Source organism: Salmo salar, chromosome 14 (assembly GCF_965601325.2).
Source record: "Salmo salar chromosome 14, fSalSal1, whole genome shotgun sequence".
Lineage (NCBI taxonomy): Eukaryota > Metazoa > Chordata > Actinopteri > Salmoniformes > Salmonidae > Salmo > Salmo salar.
This window is the reverse complement of record NC_138304.1, coordinates 34,724,122-34,745,835: the sequence shown is the minus strand read 5'-3', so window position 1 is coordinate 34,745,835 and position 21,714 is coordinate 34,724,122. Positions and strand designations below refer to the sequence as shown.

At 42.9% G+C, this 21,714-nt stretch overlaps 1 protein-coding gene and 1 long non-coding RNA gene across 3 annotated transcripts in view; both read left to right on the top strand.

The window, feature by feature from the left end:
- Positions 1-340: 340 nt before the first annotated feature.
- LOC106569328 (corticotropin-releasing factor receptor 2) overlaps positions 341-21,714 on the top strand; it is an 82,080-nt gene continuing 60,706 nt past the window's right edge. The window contains exons 1-3 of one of the 2 annotated variants that reach the window (XM_014140566.3): positions 341-758; positions 3,984-4,077; positions 11,507-11,626. In XM_014140566.3, the coding sequence (XP_013996041.1) occupies positions 717-758; positions 3,984-4,077; positions 11,507-11,626 (256 nt within the window). In that variant the 5' untranslated portion in view covers positions 341-716. Of the gene's footprint in view, positions 759-3,983; positions 4,078-10,729; positions 11,401-11,506; positions 11,627-21,714 lie in introns of those variants that run through there. The other variant, XM_014140567.3, reaches the window with a different exon arrangement.
- On the top strand, positions 15,747-19,179 carry LOC123726684 (uncharacterized). Its single transcript, XR_006758794.2, has 2 exons — positions 15,747-17,857; positions 18,105-19,179. It is a non-coding gene; the product is annotated as an uncharacterized LOC123726684 (long non-coding RNA).

The window sequence follows — 21,714 nt, the reverse complement described above, 5'->3', positions numbered from 1 at the left end:
CACCTGTTGTTTACGAAGCATGTGACAAATACAATTCGATTTGACACACACACACACACACACACACACACACACACACACACACACACACACACACACACACACACACACACACACACACACACACACACACTGGAAGTTACAAAAAATAGAGGGCTGAACTTTAGAATGTAGTCTATGGCAGAAGGTCCCAAGACCAGCTGATCACTGAGTGGGAGGTGAAAGCTGGGAGAAATGGGAGATACATATTTGGCCTCACCAGTTGATCTGATGGTCTCATTACACTAGAGTTGCTTTTCCCCCCAATGATTTACTCTCTCTGCTATTGCTTTCTGCTAGCTCGGCTCTGCTCCACGTCTGACCAGACAATGTTTATTTATGTTTTTTAGAAACCAGTTAGATCAGATTCTGATTCCTGGCAGAGAATACATGGCGGCATGAGGACATTCAGTCTTTCACAGTTAATGAGGAGAAGTTTTATATTGCAGTCTTTTAAGAGTTGACCTCACCCATGTTAGTGCTGGATGATTGTTATCTCTTTTCAAATGCTTTATTGGTCCGTCTCTGTCTATGTAAAATTGAGCAGAATGTTTTCTTTCATTCATAAGTATGTGATTCCATCTTGATGACAGTTTGAGATATGGGATGTGACACAGACCGTGAAAGATCTGTCATTTTTTGGGATCTGTCTCTCCTAACATGATTTCAGCATCAACATGAACGCTGCAAATATTTTGTTACTGCTGTTACTGTTGTATGTGAGTATTTAATACTTTACCTTTCCTGAAAGTTTAGAAATATTATGTTTTTTTTAATATGTACACTTAAACTGCAATGACGTTTTTACCTTGACTGAAGGCAGAAATGCCTTGAAACTATGTCAATCTTCTTTACTGTATTATATTCCTCCTACCTTGAGAGTATACATTTCTATACACATACAGTACTTGAAACTAACCAGGCACATGTTGAGGGGCTACATGGATTGCTCTGAGTCAATTCACTACCACTTCAGTGAGATCTTCTACTTCCGAATGTGACTTTATTTTCGATGTCCTTAGTTGATGTATTCTACACTCAAGGCATGCAATTCTGTTTGAGTTTGGAGAAATATACATTTGTGAGACAGCATGCAGTCCAGATATTGTTAAACAAAACTGTACTTGATATTTGGATCAGATTGGAATTGAATATACATTATGTTATAGGCCTATGTGTGTGTGGGTTTAATGCTTAACAATTATGAATGGTTTTAAAGAATTCTTGACTATGAGAAGACCTCACCATGAGTAACCTAGACGCGGACACGTGCAGATACACACACACACAAACACACGTCATGGAAAAGCAAATGTGATCCCTTAGGAACTGCGTGGAATGTTTTCTAAAATATATTGAACAAACTGTGGACATTTCCTACATAGTTTTACAGGTAGACTAGTATCTTTTTTTTAAAGGGAACATTTTCTCGATGCAGTTATACAGTACAGGTCAATGGATACCTTGTTCATCAAATTATTTTGAGGGCTACAGCAGTGAAGTGAAATCTGTACATGGCTAACTAGTCTTTAACAGTTTGTTCCAGATCCCAGTAACCATTTCAAAATTAGGCTACCATTATGAAGCCATTATAAAACTGTTAGTGCAGATTCTGATTTGTTACATAAGTATCCACACCTCTAAGTCAATACATGTTAGAATCTACTTAGACAGCGATTACAGCTGTGAGTCTTTCTGGGTAAGTCTTCTAGGAGCTTTGCACACCTGGATTGTACAATATTTGCTAGACAGCCATTTTCAAGTCTTACCATGGATTTTCAAGTCAATTTTCCTGCCACTCAGGAACATTCAATGTCATCTTGGTTAGTAACGCCAGTGTATATTTGACCTTGTGTTTTAGGTTAATGTCCTGCAGAAAGTTGAATTTGTCTCCCAGTGTCTGTTGGAAAGCAGACTGAACCAGGTTTTCCTCCTGGATTTTGCCTGTGCTTAGCTTTATTCTGTTTATTTAGTCCCTGCCAATGACAAGCATACCTCTAACACGATGAGGCACCACCATGCCTGAAAATATGAAGGGTGGTACTCAGTGATGTGTTAGAAAACCTCCCTGGTCTTTGTGGTTGAATCTGTGTTTGAAATTCACTGCTCGATAATTACCGATAATTGTATGTGTTGGGTACAGAAATTAGGTAGTCATTCAAAAGTCATGTTAAACAATATTATTGCACACAGAGTTAGTCCATGCAACTTATTATGTGACTTGTGAAGTATATTTCTACTCCTGAACTTATTTTGGCTTGCCATAACAAAAGTGTTGAATACTTATTGACTCAAGACATTTCAGCTTTTAATTTTTAATACATTTTTACACATTTCCTAAAACATAATTCCACTTTGACATTATGGGGTTTTGTGTGTAAACCAGTGAAACAAAATGTCAATTTAATCAATTTTAAATTCAGGCTGAAACACAGCAAAATGCTGAAAAAGTCAGGGGTGTGATGAATACTTTCTGAAGGCACTGTATGTATAGACTAGAGGGGAGGGAGCACTGTGACAGCAGCAGCAGTCAGCTGAGCATTCTAATTAGGCTTGCTGTGCTGTTTTATGCAATTCCTCAAGTCCAGAGTTACAGTTGTAAGGTTGCAAAATTCCGGGACTTTCAATAAATTCCCTGGTTTTCCAGAAATCCTGTTTGGAGGTTTATGGATTTCCTGCGTATTCCCTGCTGATTCCCAAAATCCTCCAACCGGGATTTTGGGTAAACCAGGGAATTTATTAAAAGTTCCCAGAATTCTGCAACCCTATAGTTGGGAGCATTATAATGTTGCATTTTTTTTATATCTTTGCTGCTGCAGCGGTACATCATTAATGTGACAAACTCTCTTGCAGGGTGAACGATTGCAAGTTAGTATGACTACACCACATGTGAAACAGCCCTGACCTGCCCTGTAATAGACCCTTTAGACAGCGTCCTTAGAACGACTTCGTCCCCCAGAACCCCCCAGAGGTCTCAGTCCAACCCCAGAAGAGACCTTAATGCTGCAGCTGCCATTCTACCCTCAGCTTCCTTTGTGCTACTGCCTGTTCTGCTCCCTCCAAAAAAAGGACATTCATTTTACAGAACACAGCTGGCCCCCCAGCTATAAGATGAGAGCTTACCTTGCCCACTGTCTAATCTGACCACCAGTCAGTGCCCGTCAAAAAGGGAGGGATAGAGGAAAAGCGGATGTTGCTTTGGCCCAAACACAAACTCAGAGATCTGTAACCTCTTGTTGCCACATCTGCCACACTGTCATATCTGACCACCAGTGGAGGTAGAGGTGGTTAGAGAGCAGGGGAGGAGAGAAGAGGGGAGAGGAGGAGAGAGGAGAGGACAGGATAGGGGAGGAGAGGAGGGAACGGTAGAGAAGAGGTATGGATAAAGATGAGGCTTATATTTTAGCCCAAACCCAAACTCAGCCATGTGGGAGCTCACGTTGCTACCCTGTTATTGTGCTCTGCCATGCCTTCACATCACCCAGAGGAGCAAGTCATGGGGTCAGGCCAGCCAGTCTGTTTGGGAGGGGAGGATCACTCTGATAAGCTGCACACATGCTTCTGTAGAGCCCTCCTGCCTGCCAAATGAACTTGGGTAGGTGGGTACATTACATTAGGCAGGAGTCATTGCATTACCTGGGGACAGGAGGGACATACTGTCGACTGCCTCTTATTAGAACCACAGTTAAATTAACCTTCAGGTCTACCTACTGTCTGATCGGTTATTCACCATAGCTAGGTAATACCACCATGACTAATATGACGTTTTTTAAATCCTTAATGCAATGCATTTGTTGCCAGATTTGAACCGTTTGTCTAAATTATTCAGATTATTAAAAAAGCCTATTTGCATCCCTAATCATAGAACAATTACAGAGTAAATTAATATGTACATTCATTCATCAAATTGCTGACATATTTTTATTCTTCTCCTTCCTTTCCAGCCCAGTACATTGTGTGAGCAGCTCTCCCAGCTCTCCCTGCTTGCCCTGCTACAGAAATACTGTGAGGCTCTCTCCACACTCTACAATGTCACAGGTAATGTAAAATATTAATGAAAGTGGGGAACACAATGAGTGTTTGTTCTTTACAGCCTGTTAATGACTTTACTTTATTTATTGACTGAAGAATTAGAGTGCTGCTCAGTCAGAGCACATACCCCAAAGTAGCTTCGTCATGCAACGAGACTGAGGTAACACTCATTGGTGTGCACAAAGTGCTGATTGAATGACAAGCACTGCTTAAGCCAAGGCAGATAATTTAACTAGAGGATGTTTATTGGCATAATTAGCTAGTATTAATAATCACATCCACCTTCAGTGTTCTCAGTCATACCAATTAATATGCTTGAGCAGCACTTATTCCAATAGTGTTGGATGTGTGAGGTTTTACACAGACTTGGTTGTTTGTTTGCGAGCGTGAAAATAACCTGGCTTCATAATATGTGAGGAATGAGACAGTGTTGCTGTAGCTAACTATTTTTGGGACATGGAAACATGTAAATACCAACAGCTTGTCACGTCCTGGCCAGTATAAGGGTTAATTGTTATTGTAGTTTGGTCAGGACGTGGCAGAGGGTATTTGTTTTATGTGGTCTGGTGTGGTGTTTTGGTAAAAGGGTGTTTGATTTAGTATTTCCGGGTTTTTTGGTTTATGGTCTATGTTTATGTATTTCTATGTGTAGTCTAGTAAGTGTGTTTCTATGTGGAGTTAATTGGGGTGGACTTCCAATTGAAGGCAGCTGTGTGGTGTTGCCTTTGATTGGAAGTCCTATATTAGTTGGGTGTGTTTGTCTGTGTGTTTGTGGGAAATTGTTCTGTGTTTAGCATTGTGCCTTGCCAGACTGTCAGTGGATCGTTCATTCGCTTGTTTGTTGTTTTTGTGTTCGTTTTGATTTAATAAATGTTCAAAATGAACAAACACAGTCCTGCTGCATTTTGGTCCTCCTTCACCGACGATACCCGTGACACAGCTCTATTGTGTCATAAACATTTTTTTCCCAGAATATCGTAAATGAGGGAATACGGGAATAGTCTGGCCTCCTAGCACAACATGTTAAATTATTTTCCAATGTATTTAGCCTGTTGGATGTGGATAAACATTTCAGCAAGATTTGGAGATGACAAAATAATGAATTACACGTGTGTTATGAGAGACAATTCTTATTTCTCTCCTCCACATGTAACTGGTGTGAAATGGCTAGCTAGCTAGTGTTGCGCGCTATCTGTGATGTCACTCACTCTGAGACCTTGAAGTAATTGTTTGCCTTGCTCTGCAAGGGCTGCGGCTTTTGTGGAGCGATAGGTAACAATGCTTCGTGGGAGGCAGTTGTTGATGTATCAAGAGGATCCCTGGTTCGAGCCCAGGTTGGGGCGAGGAGAGGGATGGAAGTAACACTGTTACTCACAGAGGTCATTAATCATCATTCCTGTCGACAGGATTATTTGAAAAAGGCATCTTCTGCTCCTGTATTCTCACTAGCATGTCAAACTAAAAGCTCCCTCTCCCTGCTTATTTTAGATCAAGTCAAAAACATAAGTTAGATGCATCATGAAAAAACAAAACTTTATTGTCAGAGAGATTCTACAATCATATATCTGTTACAATAGAGACTTTTGTATTGGACTGTATCCCCCCACCCCACTAATTCTGCCACCGCTGCAAAAAAAATCCTAGGGGAAACATTATGTAGTATCTGACATGAAGCCAACTGATACCGAACAATGGCAATAACTCTTGCAGCTGCTTCTTCCTCATTCCTGCTGTGTTTCCTACCTGCATGATTCCGCAATCTGTTTTTCCAGCCCCTTGTGCCCTTGCTCTGAGCAACACCTTACTGAGTGAGAATCTGCAGATTCTCTCTCTGTCCGCCGGGCCTAGAAGACTCAGTCTTTGTCAATCAGACAACTGAAGCAAATGTGTCTCTTTGAACCAGCACAAAGAACGTCAGGAACTGTGCTTGCAGATACAGTATGACAGTCAGTGTTTAAAATTAGGTCAGACAAGTTGACTCCAGAAGGAAGAATATATTATTAAATTCCTGGTTTCTTTTGTTATCCTCAAATGGCCTCACTCCTCACTGTTATGATGACATATAAAGAGTTACCAGGAAGACCTGTTATGATGATAAACTACACTGCTCAAAAAAATAAAGGGAACACTTAAACAACACAATGTAACTCTAAGTCAATCACACTTCTGTGAAATCAAACTGGCCACTTAGGAAGCAACACTGATTGACAATAAATTTCACATGCTGTTGTGCAAATGGAATAGACAATAGGTGGAAATTATAGGCAATTAGCAAGACACCCCCAATAAAGGAGTGGTTCTGCAGGTGGGGACCACAGACCACTTCTCAGTTCCTATGCTTCCTGGCTGATGTTTTGGTCACTTTTGAATGCTGGCGGTGCTTTCACTCTAGTGGTAGCATGAGACGGAGTCTACAACCCACACAAGTGGCTCAGGCAGTGCAGCTCATCCAGGATGGCACATCAATGCGAGCTGTGGCAAGAAGGTTTGCTGTGTCTGTCAGCGTAGTGTCCAGAGCATGGAGGCGCTACCAGGAGACAGGCCAGTACATCAGGAGACGTGGAGGAGGCCGTAGGAGGGCAACAACCCAGCAGCAGGACCGCTACCTCCGCCTTTGTGCAAGGAGGAGCAGGATAAGCACTGCCAGAGCCCTGCAAAATGACCTCCAGCAGGCCACAAATGTGCATGTGTCTGCTCAAACGGTCAGAAACAGACTCCATGAGGGTGGTATGAGGGCCCGACGTCCACATGTGGGGGTTGTGCTTACAGCCCAACACCGTGCAGGGCGTTTGGCATTTGCCAGAGAACACCAAGATTGGCAAATTCGCCACTGGCGCCCTGTGCTCTTCACAGATGAAAGCAGGTTCACACTGAGCACGTGACAGACGTGACAGAGTCTGGAGATGCCGTGGAGAACGTTCTGCGCCTGCAACATCCTCCAGCATGACCGGTTTGGCGGTGGGTCAGTCATGGTGTGGGGTGGCATTTCTTTGGGGGGCCGCACAGCCCTCCATGTGCTCGCCAGAGGTAGCCTGACTGCCATTAGGTACCGAGATGAGATCCTCAGACCCCTTGTGAGACCATATGCTGGTGCGGTTGGCCCTGGGTTCCTCCTAATGCAAGACAATGCTAGACCTCATGTGGCTGGAGTGTGTCAGCAGTTCCTGCAAGAGGAAGGCATTGATGCTACGGACTGGCCCGCCCGTTCCCCAGACCTGAATCCAATTGAGCACATCTGGGACATCATGTCTCACTCCATCCACCAACGCCACGTTGCACCACAGACTGTCCAGGAGTTGGCGGATGCTTTAGTCCAGGTCTGGGAGGAGATCCCTCAGGAGACCATCCGCCACCTCATCAGGAGCATGCCCAGGCGTTGTAGGGAGGTCATACAGGCACGTGGAGGCCACACACACTACTGAGCCTCATTTTGACTTGTTTTAAGGACATTACATCAAAGTTGGATCAGCCTGTAGTGTGGTTTTCCACTTTAATTTTGAGTGTGACTCCAAATCCAGACCTCCATGGGTTGATAAATTGGATTTCCATTGATTATTTTTGTGTGATATTGTTGTCAGCACATTCAACTATGTAAAGAAAAAAGTATTTAATAAGATTATTTCTTTCATTCAGATCTAGGATGTGTTGTTTAAGTGTTCCCTTTTTTTTTGAGCAGTATATATAAAGTTACCAGAAATTCAACACATTCAAGTCACCTGGTTTAGATGGTCCATGGCTCCAGTAGATGGAATCTAGGTCTTCTCTCATCTGTTAATCTAACTGCACTGTCCAATTTACAGTAGCATGCAGTAGCAATTTACAGTAGCAAGAATACCATGCAATTGTTTGAGGAGAGTGCACAGTTATGAACTTGAAAAGGTATTAAAACCTCTTAAGAATCTGACCCTTTTTTTCAATTTTTTGCCTAAAATTACATTCCCAAATCTAAATTCCTGTAGCAAAGATATGCATATTCTTGATACCATTTGAAAGTAAACACTTTGAAGTTTGTGGAAATGTGAAATTAATGTAGGAGAATATAACACATTAGATCTGGTGTTTTTTTGTTTTGTTTTTCCATCATGTTTGAAATGCAAGAGAAAGGCTACAATGTATTATTCCAGTTTAGGCGCAATTGAGATTTTGTTCACTGACTGATCCAATGAACCATTGCATTTCTGTTCAAAGTTTTGTATCAAGTCTGCCCAAATGTGCCTAATTGGTTTATTAACAAGAATTTAAGCTTACTGTCCATATGAGATATGTCTACGTCCTGGGAAATGTTCTTGTTACTTACAACCTCATGCTAATCACATTAGTGCACATTAGCACAACTGTCCCATGGGGGGGGGGGGGGGGGGCAATGCATTCTTCATCTGAAATATATGATGAGAGGTGAAAGCTGTGCAGGACTGGTTCATAACCTTACGGTCTCAAGACGGCTCTGGGATCCATCGGTCTACTATGTTTGCAAGTATTTTGATCCAACTTTGCAACCCTGATGTAATGTCTCTCATCTTCACTTCAAGACTGCTGAAGCAGAAAACCCAGAAGGGTTTACCTTTACCTTTCCTCAGCAGATGAGAGAATGCATATTTTATTGGACATGCACAGACTACACTAAGATGCAAAGAGTTGATGACTGCAGGTCTAGCCTATTGTCCCAAAGTGTACAGACCACCACAGGCTATTTGTTTAAAATCCTTTTTAGGCAAAAGATATTCAAAACAAATAATTGTTCCTTCAACATGCTCTTGGAAAACCAATCAAATGCATTGCTATTAGTTTTATTCAAACTGAAATATAATTGTCTTATGCCACAGCCACTTTATTTTCTATAAAGCCATATCAGTCAATATTCATAAAGCCTTCTTAATTTACGGTTCTGCATTCAGGGAATAACGCTGACAAACTCTAATTAATGATCACTTGGCAGTTTCGTTTAAATCAGTTAAATTACAATCAAGGAAATGTCTAGAAAATAAAGGCACAAGTGCTAGTGCTGTCCGTTAGCATGTCATTATAACGCCATTATCACACAAGTCTCACTAGATTTTAATTATTTGTGATGTCCCTATTGCACAAACAATTGAGAGAGGAGCTTACAGAACATTAAGCCAAAGTTCAGAATCTTAAAGACTTACTTTCAACCAGTCTGAACATTTCACAGCAGAACCACAGGCGATATGGTATGACAGCTAATATGTGAATACTGTGCCTTAGGCCTATAAATTGGATGTGTAGGGACGACAATCAATGTTATTTACAGACTTGTTTACTTATCTGCTTCCCCCATTAGCCTAATGGAATATGGAGCATAACAAGTAAATTAATAATGATCATCATCATGATGGTGATAATGATAGCTAGTCTAATTCCATAGCTGGTAGCCTGCTCTGGGGGAATACATTAACATTTAGGTGGTGCTATTAATAGACATGGGCAATTAAAACTTACTCCACTAGGCTACTCTGTGCTGAAGTTGACACTCACAGAGCTGGGCTGGGGAACGGATGGACGTGTATGTTTCAGATCTCCTAATACGTGTCTAGACTGCATATTACAGCAAATGAGATGGAACAGTAATTGTATGTGCGAGTCCAGTGCAAAACTGAGAGAACTCTCTCATTTAGATAAAGGTCATGAGTCTAATTGAACAAATAAACAGATAGATCATCAGTCTGTGATGATGTAATGGTGATACATGTGTAATACAGAAAGCATTGGAGAAAGTGTTCCTACAGGACATTTATCATAAGCGTCATCAAAAGTTACATAAAAAGCTATATCAACATTTATTTCAAACGTGACATCTTCAAAAGTTTGTTTGACACATTTTTTTCATGCAATTTCACAACCGTTTAGTGTTCATTCCTTTATCAACCTAACAGCTTTTTTCACCCAGACAAAATAGATAGGCCGACTTCAAAATACATTGAAAAAAAAAAACTTTCGATGGATAAAAGCAAATTATATTAGGGAATTCTGAATCTCACAACGATGCTTGGCATAACTCAGGGGTATGGAAAACCTAATCTGATAGTAATCTGACTAACTGTTACAAAAATGATCTTATTTGTAAAATAACAACAGATTAGTGAGCAAGCATCCCTTTGAGGGGATTCTGAGAGGAAAACAGACTGTAGTTAGTTTAAAACCATTTTCTTGAATTGCCATTACTAAAAATGTTAAATGATCTGTGTTTTGGATTTAAACGTATAAATAGAATATAGATATTTATATATTCTCTAGGCTACATGCCACTGAAAACTATTTAAGGTAACATTTATGTCACCCACATCATGTCTGGGATGTATCCATAACCTGTTTCAATGCCCCCTTTTTCCCTCCCCCCTGCTCCTTCCTTCTCTCTTTTTCCCTCCCTCCTGCTCCTTCCTTCTCTCTTTTTCCCTCCCTCCTGCTCCTTCCTTCTCTCTTTTTCCCTCCCTCCTGCTCCTTCCTTCTCTCTTTTCCCTGCCTCCTGCTCCTTCCTTCTCTCTTTTCCCTCCCTCCTGCTCCTTCCTTCTCTCTTTTTCCCTCCCTCCTGCTCCTTCCTTCTCTCTTTTTCCCTCCCTCCTGCTCCTTCCTTCTCTCTTTTCCCTGCCTCCTGCTCCTTCCTTCTCTCTTTTCCCTGCCTCCTGCTCCTTCCTTCTCTCTTTTTCTCCCCCCTCCTATTTACATAAAGAAAATACCTTTCATCTTTTTACTACAAGGTTTATGAAAAAAAAACGAGAAAATATCGTTTCCAACAGTGTTTTCATCAGTACATTGGATCAGCCACTGCTACCAGATTGTTATTTTCAAAGTTGCACGCATTTGTCTCAATAGCTCACTGACACCGGCTGTCATGAGACATAACAGATGGGCAGTGTGTAAAAGACATTGTCTTTCTGTAGGAATTTAACTGACTTTTATCATTTGTGCAAAATTCCACAGAAAGATTATGAATTTGTGCTAGTAGGCTGAAGCTCACTGCGTCGATGTGATTGTACAGGGAGAGGAGGAGAGAGAAGGAAACTCCCGAGTAGCCTACGTGGAGTCAGAATTCTGAGAGCGTCAATTGGACGAGCAGTTTTCCACAGGTTTGAAACGGGCGCACTATTTCTTGGCATTCTATTTTGGATGAAACACATGCACGTAGTAGGCATCGTGTTAGGAGCCTTTCGGACTTCAAGCCTAGCTCTTTGATTTAACGTATCAATTGAACCATGGATGCTACGATTTACCAAATCATCTTTGGGGAGTTTGGGGACCCAAACTGTAGTTTGATGGATGCCTTTCAAGACACTTTCTACGAAAACGCATCGTTCTCTTTGATGGATTTTGACGGTACGATTTGGGGGGATTTTGACACTGTCATCAATGGTTAATGCTTTCCCTTGACGTCTTGGCCAATTAATAATCATTATTTAAACGCCTTTTTGTTTATTTAAAGGTTTGTATTGCAATGCCACAACTGATGAGATTGGAACATGTTGGCCAAGGAGCAACACCGGACGGATGATGGAGAGACCCTGTCCAGAGTACATCAACGGAGTAAAGTACAACACCACAAGTAAGATATTAAACCATGTCATTCTTTTTTTTGTATTTTTTTACGTTTTTCACTGTGTATCTTTACACTGTTAACATTGGCTACATAGGGGGGGGGGGGGGGGGGGGGGGGGGGGGGGGGTTGTCGCTGTCCATGCGTAATTGGGTGGCAATACTTATTTAGCTGTAATGTTCCGATCATAAATGAAGGGGAAACTGTAAACTGTGCAATCGGAGCCAATCTTCTAATATTGGATACAGTAATAATATCATATTCAGTTTGCGGGTGGGTTGCTGGAATGGAGCCAAATACTCAAGTGCCATTTTTAAACTCGAATAAAGGATTAATTAATGCAGTGTTTGCAGCCACTTGCTCTCAAATATTAGCTGAAATGTGTTTCTTCTACCAAAATGTGTGACTATACAATACATTTTTATTTGAGTGAGAACCACTGTATAGCAATTAATCGTTTTTAATTATAATGTAAGATAGTTATTCACGGACATCTGAATCAATCCACTGTGATTTGATCCAGAACATTTTTTCGAATATTGAACACTGTTTGTAAGCAATGTGTCCAGTTATGTCTGCAAGGGCCATTCTGTTATGACACATGATCATCAATGTCAAAATAAGCCACACTATCTCTCCTGTCTGTTTTTGGCCTTGTGTCCTTCCCTGTGCTGTTGGTGGACTCACTCACTCTTCATCACCATACCTAGCCTGACAACATTCGTTCATCCATCTCCAGATTAATTAGATCACATCGGTGAGCAGCAACACCCTGCTGATTGATAATATAGAGAAACACCTGTGTCACCCAATGCATCATTGTCGGCATCCAGGAAAGTAGTTGATGAGATTATACAATAACAACCTCTGATTAATAAATACTAACAGGTGTCAATATGAAAACAATAGATCACAGATGATGGTTGACCAGTCAACTCTTTTGAGAAATGTTGATATACAATTAATTGTCCAGGAGATCTTGTGCTAGCTCAGCAATCTAATGCCTAAGCTTTAACCCGGCAGGTTCACACAGGAGACAGAGGTTTGAATCCAGTCGGCCATTTAGCATAAAGCAAAATACAGGGTATTAAACTGATCCAAAGTGAAATGTTTAGCTTTTTGTTAGTAATTGGCACTGATATGGAAATTCAATATGTTGGCTATGATAGGGGGATAGGTTGACTGATTTGATCATTCCAGGATGAACACAGACACTGAGTTTGCCTCTCACATTCACGTGTGATTTAACAGAAGCCCTATGTCCACACTACCACTTTGTAACCGTGTTATGGGTTCAGACAAGGTTGTGTGAACGTTCAAACCCTGTTTGTGTTCAATTATAAAGTGCTTATTATCTGTATATAAACACTCGTTTTAGAACACTGTTTTCAACCATAGGTTTTTCCAAACAATATAATCATCCCAATCCTTCTCTGGGTAAACTATGAACACAACCTTCCCATGCACTCTCATGTACTGTATCTTGTACCCCTGGATGTCAAAGCCAGCTCTATAATGTTAGCCCAAGTTAAAGGGACAAGACACTGGTTAGCAATGAGACAATTGCTAAAGCAGCTAAATGAAACAACAAAGAAACAAGTGATCAGCTAAAATGACAAATCGATGGTCAGAAACGTCTCAAGTCCGTGGAATAAACTGTCTGTTATTGTTGTAAGTTTGTGCAGTGTTGCTTGCTGTCACGTCCTGGCCAGTATATAAAGTTAATTGTTTTGTAGTTTGGTCAGGGCGTGGCAGAGGGTATTTGTTTTATGTGGTTCGGGGTGGTGTGTTTGTTAAAAGGGTGTTTGGTTTAGTATTTCCGGGTTTTGGTTTATGTCTAGGTAGTTCTATGTGGAGTCTAGTGAGTGTATGTCTATGTTTGGTTAATTGGGGTTGGGACTCTCAGTTGAAGGCAGGTGTTGTCTATCTGCCTTTGATTGAGAGTCCCATATATTAGGGTGTGTTTGTGATTTGTGGGGAATTGTTCTGTGTTGAGCCTATGCTAGCCAGACTGTTTGTAGTTGTTCGTTCGTTCTTTTTGTTTTGTGATTTTTGTACGTTCATTTTTTGAAGTTAATAAATTCTCAAGATGAGCATACACGTACCTGCTGCGTATTGGTCCACATTTTCCAACGATGATTTCGTTATATCATCAGAGGACGAAGACAACCGTGACAGAATCACCCACCACCAAAGGACCAAGCAGCAGAAGAAGGAGCAGAGGGAATTCGAGTTGGACTGGCGGGAGAAATGGACCTGGGAGGAAGTTCTGGACGGGGCCGGACCTTGGCACCAGGCTGGGGATTATCGACGCCCGCAGTGGGAAATTGAGGCAGCCAAGGCAGAGAGGCGGTGGTACGAGGCCAAGTACGCGCTGAAGGAGAAGCACGAGAGGCACCCCCAAGAATTTTTTTGGGGGGGGCACACGGGTAGTTTGGCTAGGCGTAAGAAGAGCCGGAAGCCAGCTACCCGTGGTTATATGGAGGAGCGTATGGGGTGGAGAGCGCTATGTTTCGCTGAGGAGCGCACTATCTCACCCATACGCACGCACAGTCCGGTGCGAGTTATTCCAGCCCCTCGCAGGTGCCGTGCTAGGGCGGGCATCCAGCCTGGTAGGAGGATGCCTGCGCAGCGCATCTGGTCGCCGGTACGCCTCCGAGGACCAGACTACCCAACTCCCGCTCTACGCACGGCTACCATCAGGCCCCTGCACAGCCCAGTCTGCCCTGTACGAGCACCCCGCTCGTACAGGGCTACTAGTTCCATCCAGCCAAGGCGGGTTGTGCAGGAGGTAAGATCTAGACCGGCTGTGCGCCTCCATAGCCCTGGGTTTCCAGCTCCTGTCTCTCGTGCGGACCCGGAAGTGCGTCCACCCAGTCCGACTCGTCCTGTTCCCGCTCCCCGCACTAAACTGCAAGTGCGTAAACCCAGCCTCGCCAGTCAACAGTCATCATCAGAGCTGCCCGCCAGTCAACAGTCATCATCAGAGCTGCCCGCCAGTCAACAGTCGTCGGAGCTGCCCGTCAGTCAACAGTCGTCGGAGCTTCCCGTCAGTCAACAGTCGTCGGAGCTGCCCGTCAGTCAACAGTCGTCGGAGCTGCCCGTCAGTCAACAGTCGTCGGAGCTGCCCGTCAGTCAACAGTCGTCGGAGCTGCCCGTCAGTCAACAGTCGTCGGAGCTGCCCGTCAGTCAACAGTCGTCGGAGCTGCCCGTCAGTCAACAGTCGTCGGAGCTGCCCGTCAGTCAACAGTCGTCGGAGCTGCCCGTCAGTCAACAGTCGTCGGAACTGCCCGTCAGTCAACAGTCGTCGGAGCTGCCCGTCAGTCAACAGTCGTCGGAGCTGCCCGTCAGTCAACAGTCGTCGGAGCTGCCCGTCAGTCAACAGTCGTCGGAGTGGCCAGACTGCCCTGAACTGCCGGAGTGGCCAGACTGCCCTGAACTGCCGGAGTGGCCAGACTGCCCTGAACTGCCGGAGTGGCCAGACTGCCCTGAACTGCCGGAGTGGCCAGACTGCCCTGAACTGCCGGAGTGGCCAGACTGCCCTGAACTGCCGGAGTGGCCAGACTGCCCAGACTGTCCCGAGCTGCCAGACTGCCCAGACTGTCCCGAGCTGCCAGACTGCCCAGACTGTCCCGAGCTGCCAGACTGGCCAGACTGTCCCGAGCTGCCAGACTGCCCAGACTGTCCCGAGCTGCCAGACTGCCCAGACTGTCCCGAGCTGCCAGACTGCCCAGACTGTCCCGAGCTGCCAGACTGCCCAGACTGTCCCGAGCTGCCAGACTGCCCAGACCTTCCCGAGCTGCCAGACTGCCCAGACTGTCCCGAGCTGCCAGGCTGCCAGACTGCCCAGACTGCCCCGAGCTGCCAGACTGCCCAGACTGCCCCGAGCTGCCAGACTGCCCAGACTGCCCCGAGCTGCCAGACTGCCCAGACTGCCCCGAGCTGCCAGACTGCCCAGACTGTCCCGAGCTGCCAGACTGCCCAGACTGTCCCGAGCTGCCAGACTGCCCAGAGCTGCCAGACTGCCCAGACTGCCCCGAGCTGCCAGACTGCCCAGACTGCCCCGAGCTGCCAGACTGCCCAGACTGCCCCGAGCTGCCAGACTGCCCAGACTGTCCCGAGCTGCCAGACTGCCCAGACTGTCCCGAGCTGCCAGACTGCCCAGAGCTGCCAGACTGCCCAGACTGCCCCGAGCTGCCAGACTGCCCAGACTGCCCCGAGCTGCCAGACTGCCCAGACTGCCCCGAGCTGCCAGACTGCCCAGACTGCCCAGACTGTCCCGAGCTGCCAGACTGCCCAGACAGCCTGGAACGGCCTGAGCCGGAGCCACCTCCAAAAAATAGGTGGGTTGGGGAGGGGGGGGTGTAGCACAGTGCCGTCGTTGACGGCAGCCACCCTCCCTTCCCTCCCTTTAGTAAGGGGGAATTTTTCTTTTGGGTATTGTTTGGGGTTATTTTTTTTTGTTAAGGTGCTTCCGGGGTAGCACCTTTAAGGGGGGGGTACTGTCAAGTCCTGGCCAGTATATAAAGTTAATTGTTTTGTAGTTTGGTCAGGGCGTGGCAGAGGGTATTTGTTTTATGTGGTTCGGGGTGGTGTGTTTGTTAAAAGGGTGTTTGGTTTAGTATTTCCGGGTTTTGGTTTATGTCTAGGTAGTTCTATGTGGAGTCTAGTGAGTGTATGTCTATGTTTGGTTAATTGGGGTTGGGACTCTCAGTTGAAGGCAGGTGTTGTCTATCTGCCTTTGATTGAGAGTCCCATATATTAGGGTGTGTTTGTGTTTGTGATTTGTGGGGAATTGTTCTGTGTTGAGCCTATGCTAGCCAGACTGTTTGTAATTGTTCGTTCGTTCTTTTTGTTTTGTGATTTTTGTACGTTCATTTTTTGAAGTTAATAAATTCTCAAGATGAGCATACACGTACCTGCTGCGTATTGGTCCACATTTTCCAACGATGATTTCGTTATATCATCAGAGGACGAAGACAACCGTGACACTTGCATCATTTGCATTATATCTGCTCTGTGCCAACTGAGTTTCAATATGGCACAACACTGAACATAAAGGCAGCACATTATTCACTCCCATAGCATTCACATATAAGGTACTTTAGATAAGCATAATAGGGACATTGCGTTTGTTGAAAAGCTTGGTTTCACATGAATGGTTTAAAAAGTAGCAGTTAGGTAGGACAACACATTAATCTGCTGTAAATGGTTTGGAATAATTGTGCTACAAACTGTGTCATAAATATTAAAAAAGTTCCTATTTCAATGTACTTTTATGCTTTGAAAAACAGGCAGTATGATGTAATTCACTCATTTACACCATGTCATGACCTGAACATTTCAGTAAGGAAAGTCAACAGATCTTTTGCTCGTCACTGAGATATTATGAGTTATGTTTAGCTATGAGGAATATATGTGTGGAATCCCAGTGGTCCGGATAAGAAGTGTTTCTTCCACAGTTCTTCAGGGCATATTTAAAAATGTTATGTTCAAAAAAGCCGCAAACTCTGCAAAATTTTACATGAAATCTCTGGTAATATTGAGAGAGTTCATGTCTTAACATTTGTTAGGCTGTTAAACGCTTCTGGGCAGGGAGAGACGCTGTGTGTAATGATTTTAATAAAATGAAAAAACAGCCAGTGAAGGACATAGGGATATATGAAATGTACTCCTCAGCCTGAAGTGTCCCCACTTTTCGCGTGGTGTCGACTGATAAAACGCTTCAGGAGGGTGATCACGTGTGCTAGCAAGACAGAGGTCCTGGATTTGTGCCTTGGTGTCAATTGAATCAGGAGGAAGTGGTACTGGCTACGCAAGCAACGTGACATCCTTTACACCAGCATCACAGCCTTTAAAGCTGCTATATGTAACTTTTTGGGCGACCCAAACAAATTCACATAGAAATGGAAGTTATAGATCTGCCAGTCTCATTGAAAGCAAGTCTAAGAAGTGGTAGATCTGTTCAATGTGTGCACTATTTCTATGCTTCCCAGTCTTAACCTATTTAATCCCATCAGTCACAATAGTGACCGTACAAAACGTTTTCAGTTATAAGGCTCCATTTTCTTTACTGAATGATGTATCAATACGTTTCCAGCAAATATTTAATTAATAAAGGGTTTCAATGAAAACGTGCAGTGTCACATGTTTGGTGTAAATTGTCACATGACCAGAGCTGTTTACTTCCTGGTTGCACCATGAGAAGAGGATGGCTGCATCAAAGCTCCCAAACAAAAGGTTAGTAAAGTATGTTAACATAAAGATAGGACAAATATTTTTGGTACACATAATATTTAAGTTGTCTAGTATTGATATATGCATTTGCAATTACTCAACTTTGTTCAGTGTGGTCATAAAATGAGTAAACATGTTGACGGCAACAATAGTGACTGGCGGAATAACACAGTGCGTCTAGGTATGCACATACTGATCCACATACATAGTTCTTGTTCTACCTAACTTTCTACTCTGTTCTTTCTTTTAGTTTCACTTTGAGTCAAGTTCTGGATATGTTGGATCTAGGCAACCGCCCAGACAAGGCATGCAACATTGCAGTTATTCCTCAAAATGAGAAATATGCTGTCCTCAGTGATTGTGATAGCAATGGGTCAGACATGGACTATGAGGGGGAGACAGGCCATTAGCCAGCTAGACTGTTGAATGCATATGCTGAACCTATGGAAACAGATCATGACAGGAACAACGTTATCAGTTATACCCCTTACCACCCCCCTCCATTGTTGATAATGAAGAGCCAAGGTCCTCTATCCGCCAGAGGGTCCAGTCAGAAGAGCCAAGGGCAAAGCTGCAGGTGGTCAAAAATAAAGATCAAGTGTTCAAACACTCGAAGAGGCCTGACACCATTGTGATTCCAAAACACATAGTATACAGCCCAAATATACAAAAGTTTGTCACGAAACCACTGCGCCACGGAAGGAGATCTCTAATGGCTGCTACTGTTGAAGATCAGGCAAGATATGACAAAGCTTCTTACTGGCCAATCAACAGAATGCAACGGTTCCAGAGATGTCATCATTGTGACAAACGCACTACCTATGCATGTGAGAAATGCAAAGTGCCACTGCACATTAAGTTCTTCAAGATATACCATGGACAGTAGAAAAGGAGATAAGAGTGAATGAAAAAGGACTGAAAAAGCCAATAAAAGAAAAATAGAAAAGTTAATAAAGGGTGAGGAGAAGCAGTACAACAGACTCTAGGAAGAAAAGTCAACGAAAAAGGGAAAAAGACAATCAAAATGGCTGAAATGTTTTTGGAAAAGAAGGTCAATTGATTCAAGACACTGTATGACCATAGGTCTGACTGATCACAGTTCAAAATATTGATGAACAAACTAATCGTGCACTTAGTTCTGAAGCCTACCTCTATGATATATATATATATATATATATATATATATATGTGTATATGTGTGTATGCATGTACTGTATGTGTATATATATATATTATATATTTTTTTCACTGCAGGCCTCTACTTGAATGCATATTCAAAAGTAAAAAATAAAATGTAACACAATAAAATAACAATAGCGAGGCTATATACGGGGGTACCGGTACCGAGTCAATGTGCGGGGGTACAGGTTAGTCGAGGTAATTAGGGGTAGGTAAGGGTAAAGTGACAATGCATTTTGGAATGAGATGTTCAGAGAGCAGGGGTCCACTTACTTTTGGTCATGTAATGTATCTTGAGAGTCCTAGCAATACAGAAATTCAAGCTCAGAGACGATGGGGAACAAAATCAGTATGTGTGGATCAATGTATTTCACAGATTCATGTTAAGCGTGCTAGACAGGCCGTTATACTTAGTGAACCCAGCAGGATGTTACAGCACAAGGTCATATGGGCCCTGAGACAACTGAGCTGCCATAATGTGGTTATCCTGACCACATGGTGTCATACAATTATGTCATACAGGTGTCATACCTCTTTCCAGTATCCACAACCACTTACTTCTCTGGAATACACCCTAGAGACTTACACCAGAAGTGTAGCGGAGGGCAAACGCAAATCCACCTTTTACAGAAAAATGTATTAGAAATTAATATAGGGAGCGTTACTTTACTCAACACGAACGGTGATCAGCATTTACCCACCAATTTTTTTTTTTACTATTACATCACCGCTTACAACAGTACTTCTAATATGGCACAACATTGAACATAAATACCTCTATGTATAATCCATGATAGAGACTTACAATATAGTTATTTTGATATGCCTTACCTATAGACTTTGGATCTGTACATTTCCACTTTAACATAACTTTTGTGACTGCTAATTTATGCTTCAGTATTTCTGTTATTTCAGGTGAATTTGTCATGCTGATCAAGAACAACTTCCACACTCTTATGTGAATTCACCTTATTAACACACTTCTAAAGCTGTACAACCTTAGGTCAAGATTATGTGAAAATTGTATTTTACGTAAAAGCAACATATTCTGTGACAGGTGACTCTATCGACACAAATCTCGCCTTCAGATGTAGGATCTTAATTAGATCATCCTGTTGCAGGAGAACTTTCTTGCAATGTAGGATATTTAAAACGTGTAGTGTTTTTGAGGTTTAAAAATGCTTCTGAAGATTGTAATTTCCACTGACTTGATTTTCCCTTACAAAAAATCTAATCAACCTCTACAAAAATGTCAATTAATTATAATCCACTTAATAATTAACTTTTCCTGTTGCTACAGGATAATTTTCCTGCTGTAGCAAACTGGCTCCAATTAAGATTCTACATCTGTATGAAAGTCATAATGATTTCTATTCACTGAATGATTGTCTCCTTGGGATTACAGTACAATTAACAATATTGGACATGCAGTTGTAGGCCTGCATATTAGAATAAGGGTTCAAATTCAGGTCACTGAATTGTTACTGGGAGGGTTGAAGATACTGTATGCCTGGACTCATAGACTCAGTATTTTGACTTTGCGGTTCTCTAGATACCACTGTGACTGTCAAGTCTCTCAAGTTTCACCTTGGTGGCCAACAGTGCACTAAAATGAACAGTTTAGTGGGCCTCATGCCAGGGTTACATTAGTTGGTTTTGGAAACAGTTGAACAGAAATCAGAGGTTTCACCCTGCACTAGACCCTCTCAGATAGGGTGCCGTACAGTAAATTGATTATTTCCTTTCCTTTCAAAACGTCTAAATATTAATGTCAACGGAGTGACTCTTTAAGAGGTTTATACATTTTTAAACCTCCTCTGTGTGCCTTTTTTGTGTGAGTGTTCATCTAATTCCATGGTTTATTTAAAACATGCTTTACCAGGCTGTTTGGAAGGTCCCTTCCCTGTCATAACCGTGTCATTCAATAACTGGCCAGCCTCTAGGTCACTGGATCTTCCCAAGACCTCCAGAGAGACAAATACTGTATATTAACACTTTGGTGTCACAATTGTGTTACCTCCCTCAGGAGCCTCATCTAATTTCAAGCCACTTCTCTGTTGCCTCAAGTGCTCGTCCAATTCAATTAAATCAAAATTGGAGTGTGTAACTCTGATTAGTCAGACTGAATCATTTTTCCTTTCCACTGTCAACCAATCGTTCTGCATGACCCTGTGTCCAGTAAAGCAACGCGTCTGGCTTATAGGGTTTATAGTTTTGTAGCTTCTTAAAGAGAAAATCCAATATCACACCAATCAAGTGCTACTGATTGCTTCAACTGCTGGCAATTAAGAGTCAGCTGGAACAAAGCGCTGACACCTGCCTGCCCCGCAGGTCTAGAGAGAACAACACATTTTTTGCAGTATTGTGGGAATAGCACTTGTCACTTCCACTAAATCAGTGAGAAATAAAACAGAGTCCCACCACAGGGATTAGCCGTGGCTTGACGATCCAACGGAAAGCAAGCTGGAGCAGCGGAAAGCAAGCTGGTCTTTAACATACTAAATAGTTGGTGATATTACAATAATAGAATGTCAAAATGCAAGCTTTTTCACGTAATGTGTTGGAAAGAGTTGACTACATACAGTAGTATGATAGGATAATGTGGATCACTACCAAATCAGTTAATATCAAGGGAATTGCCAGGGACCTCACAATACGATATTATCACAAACCGTAGGTGA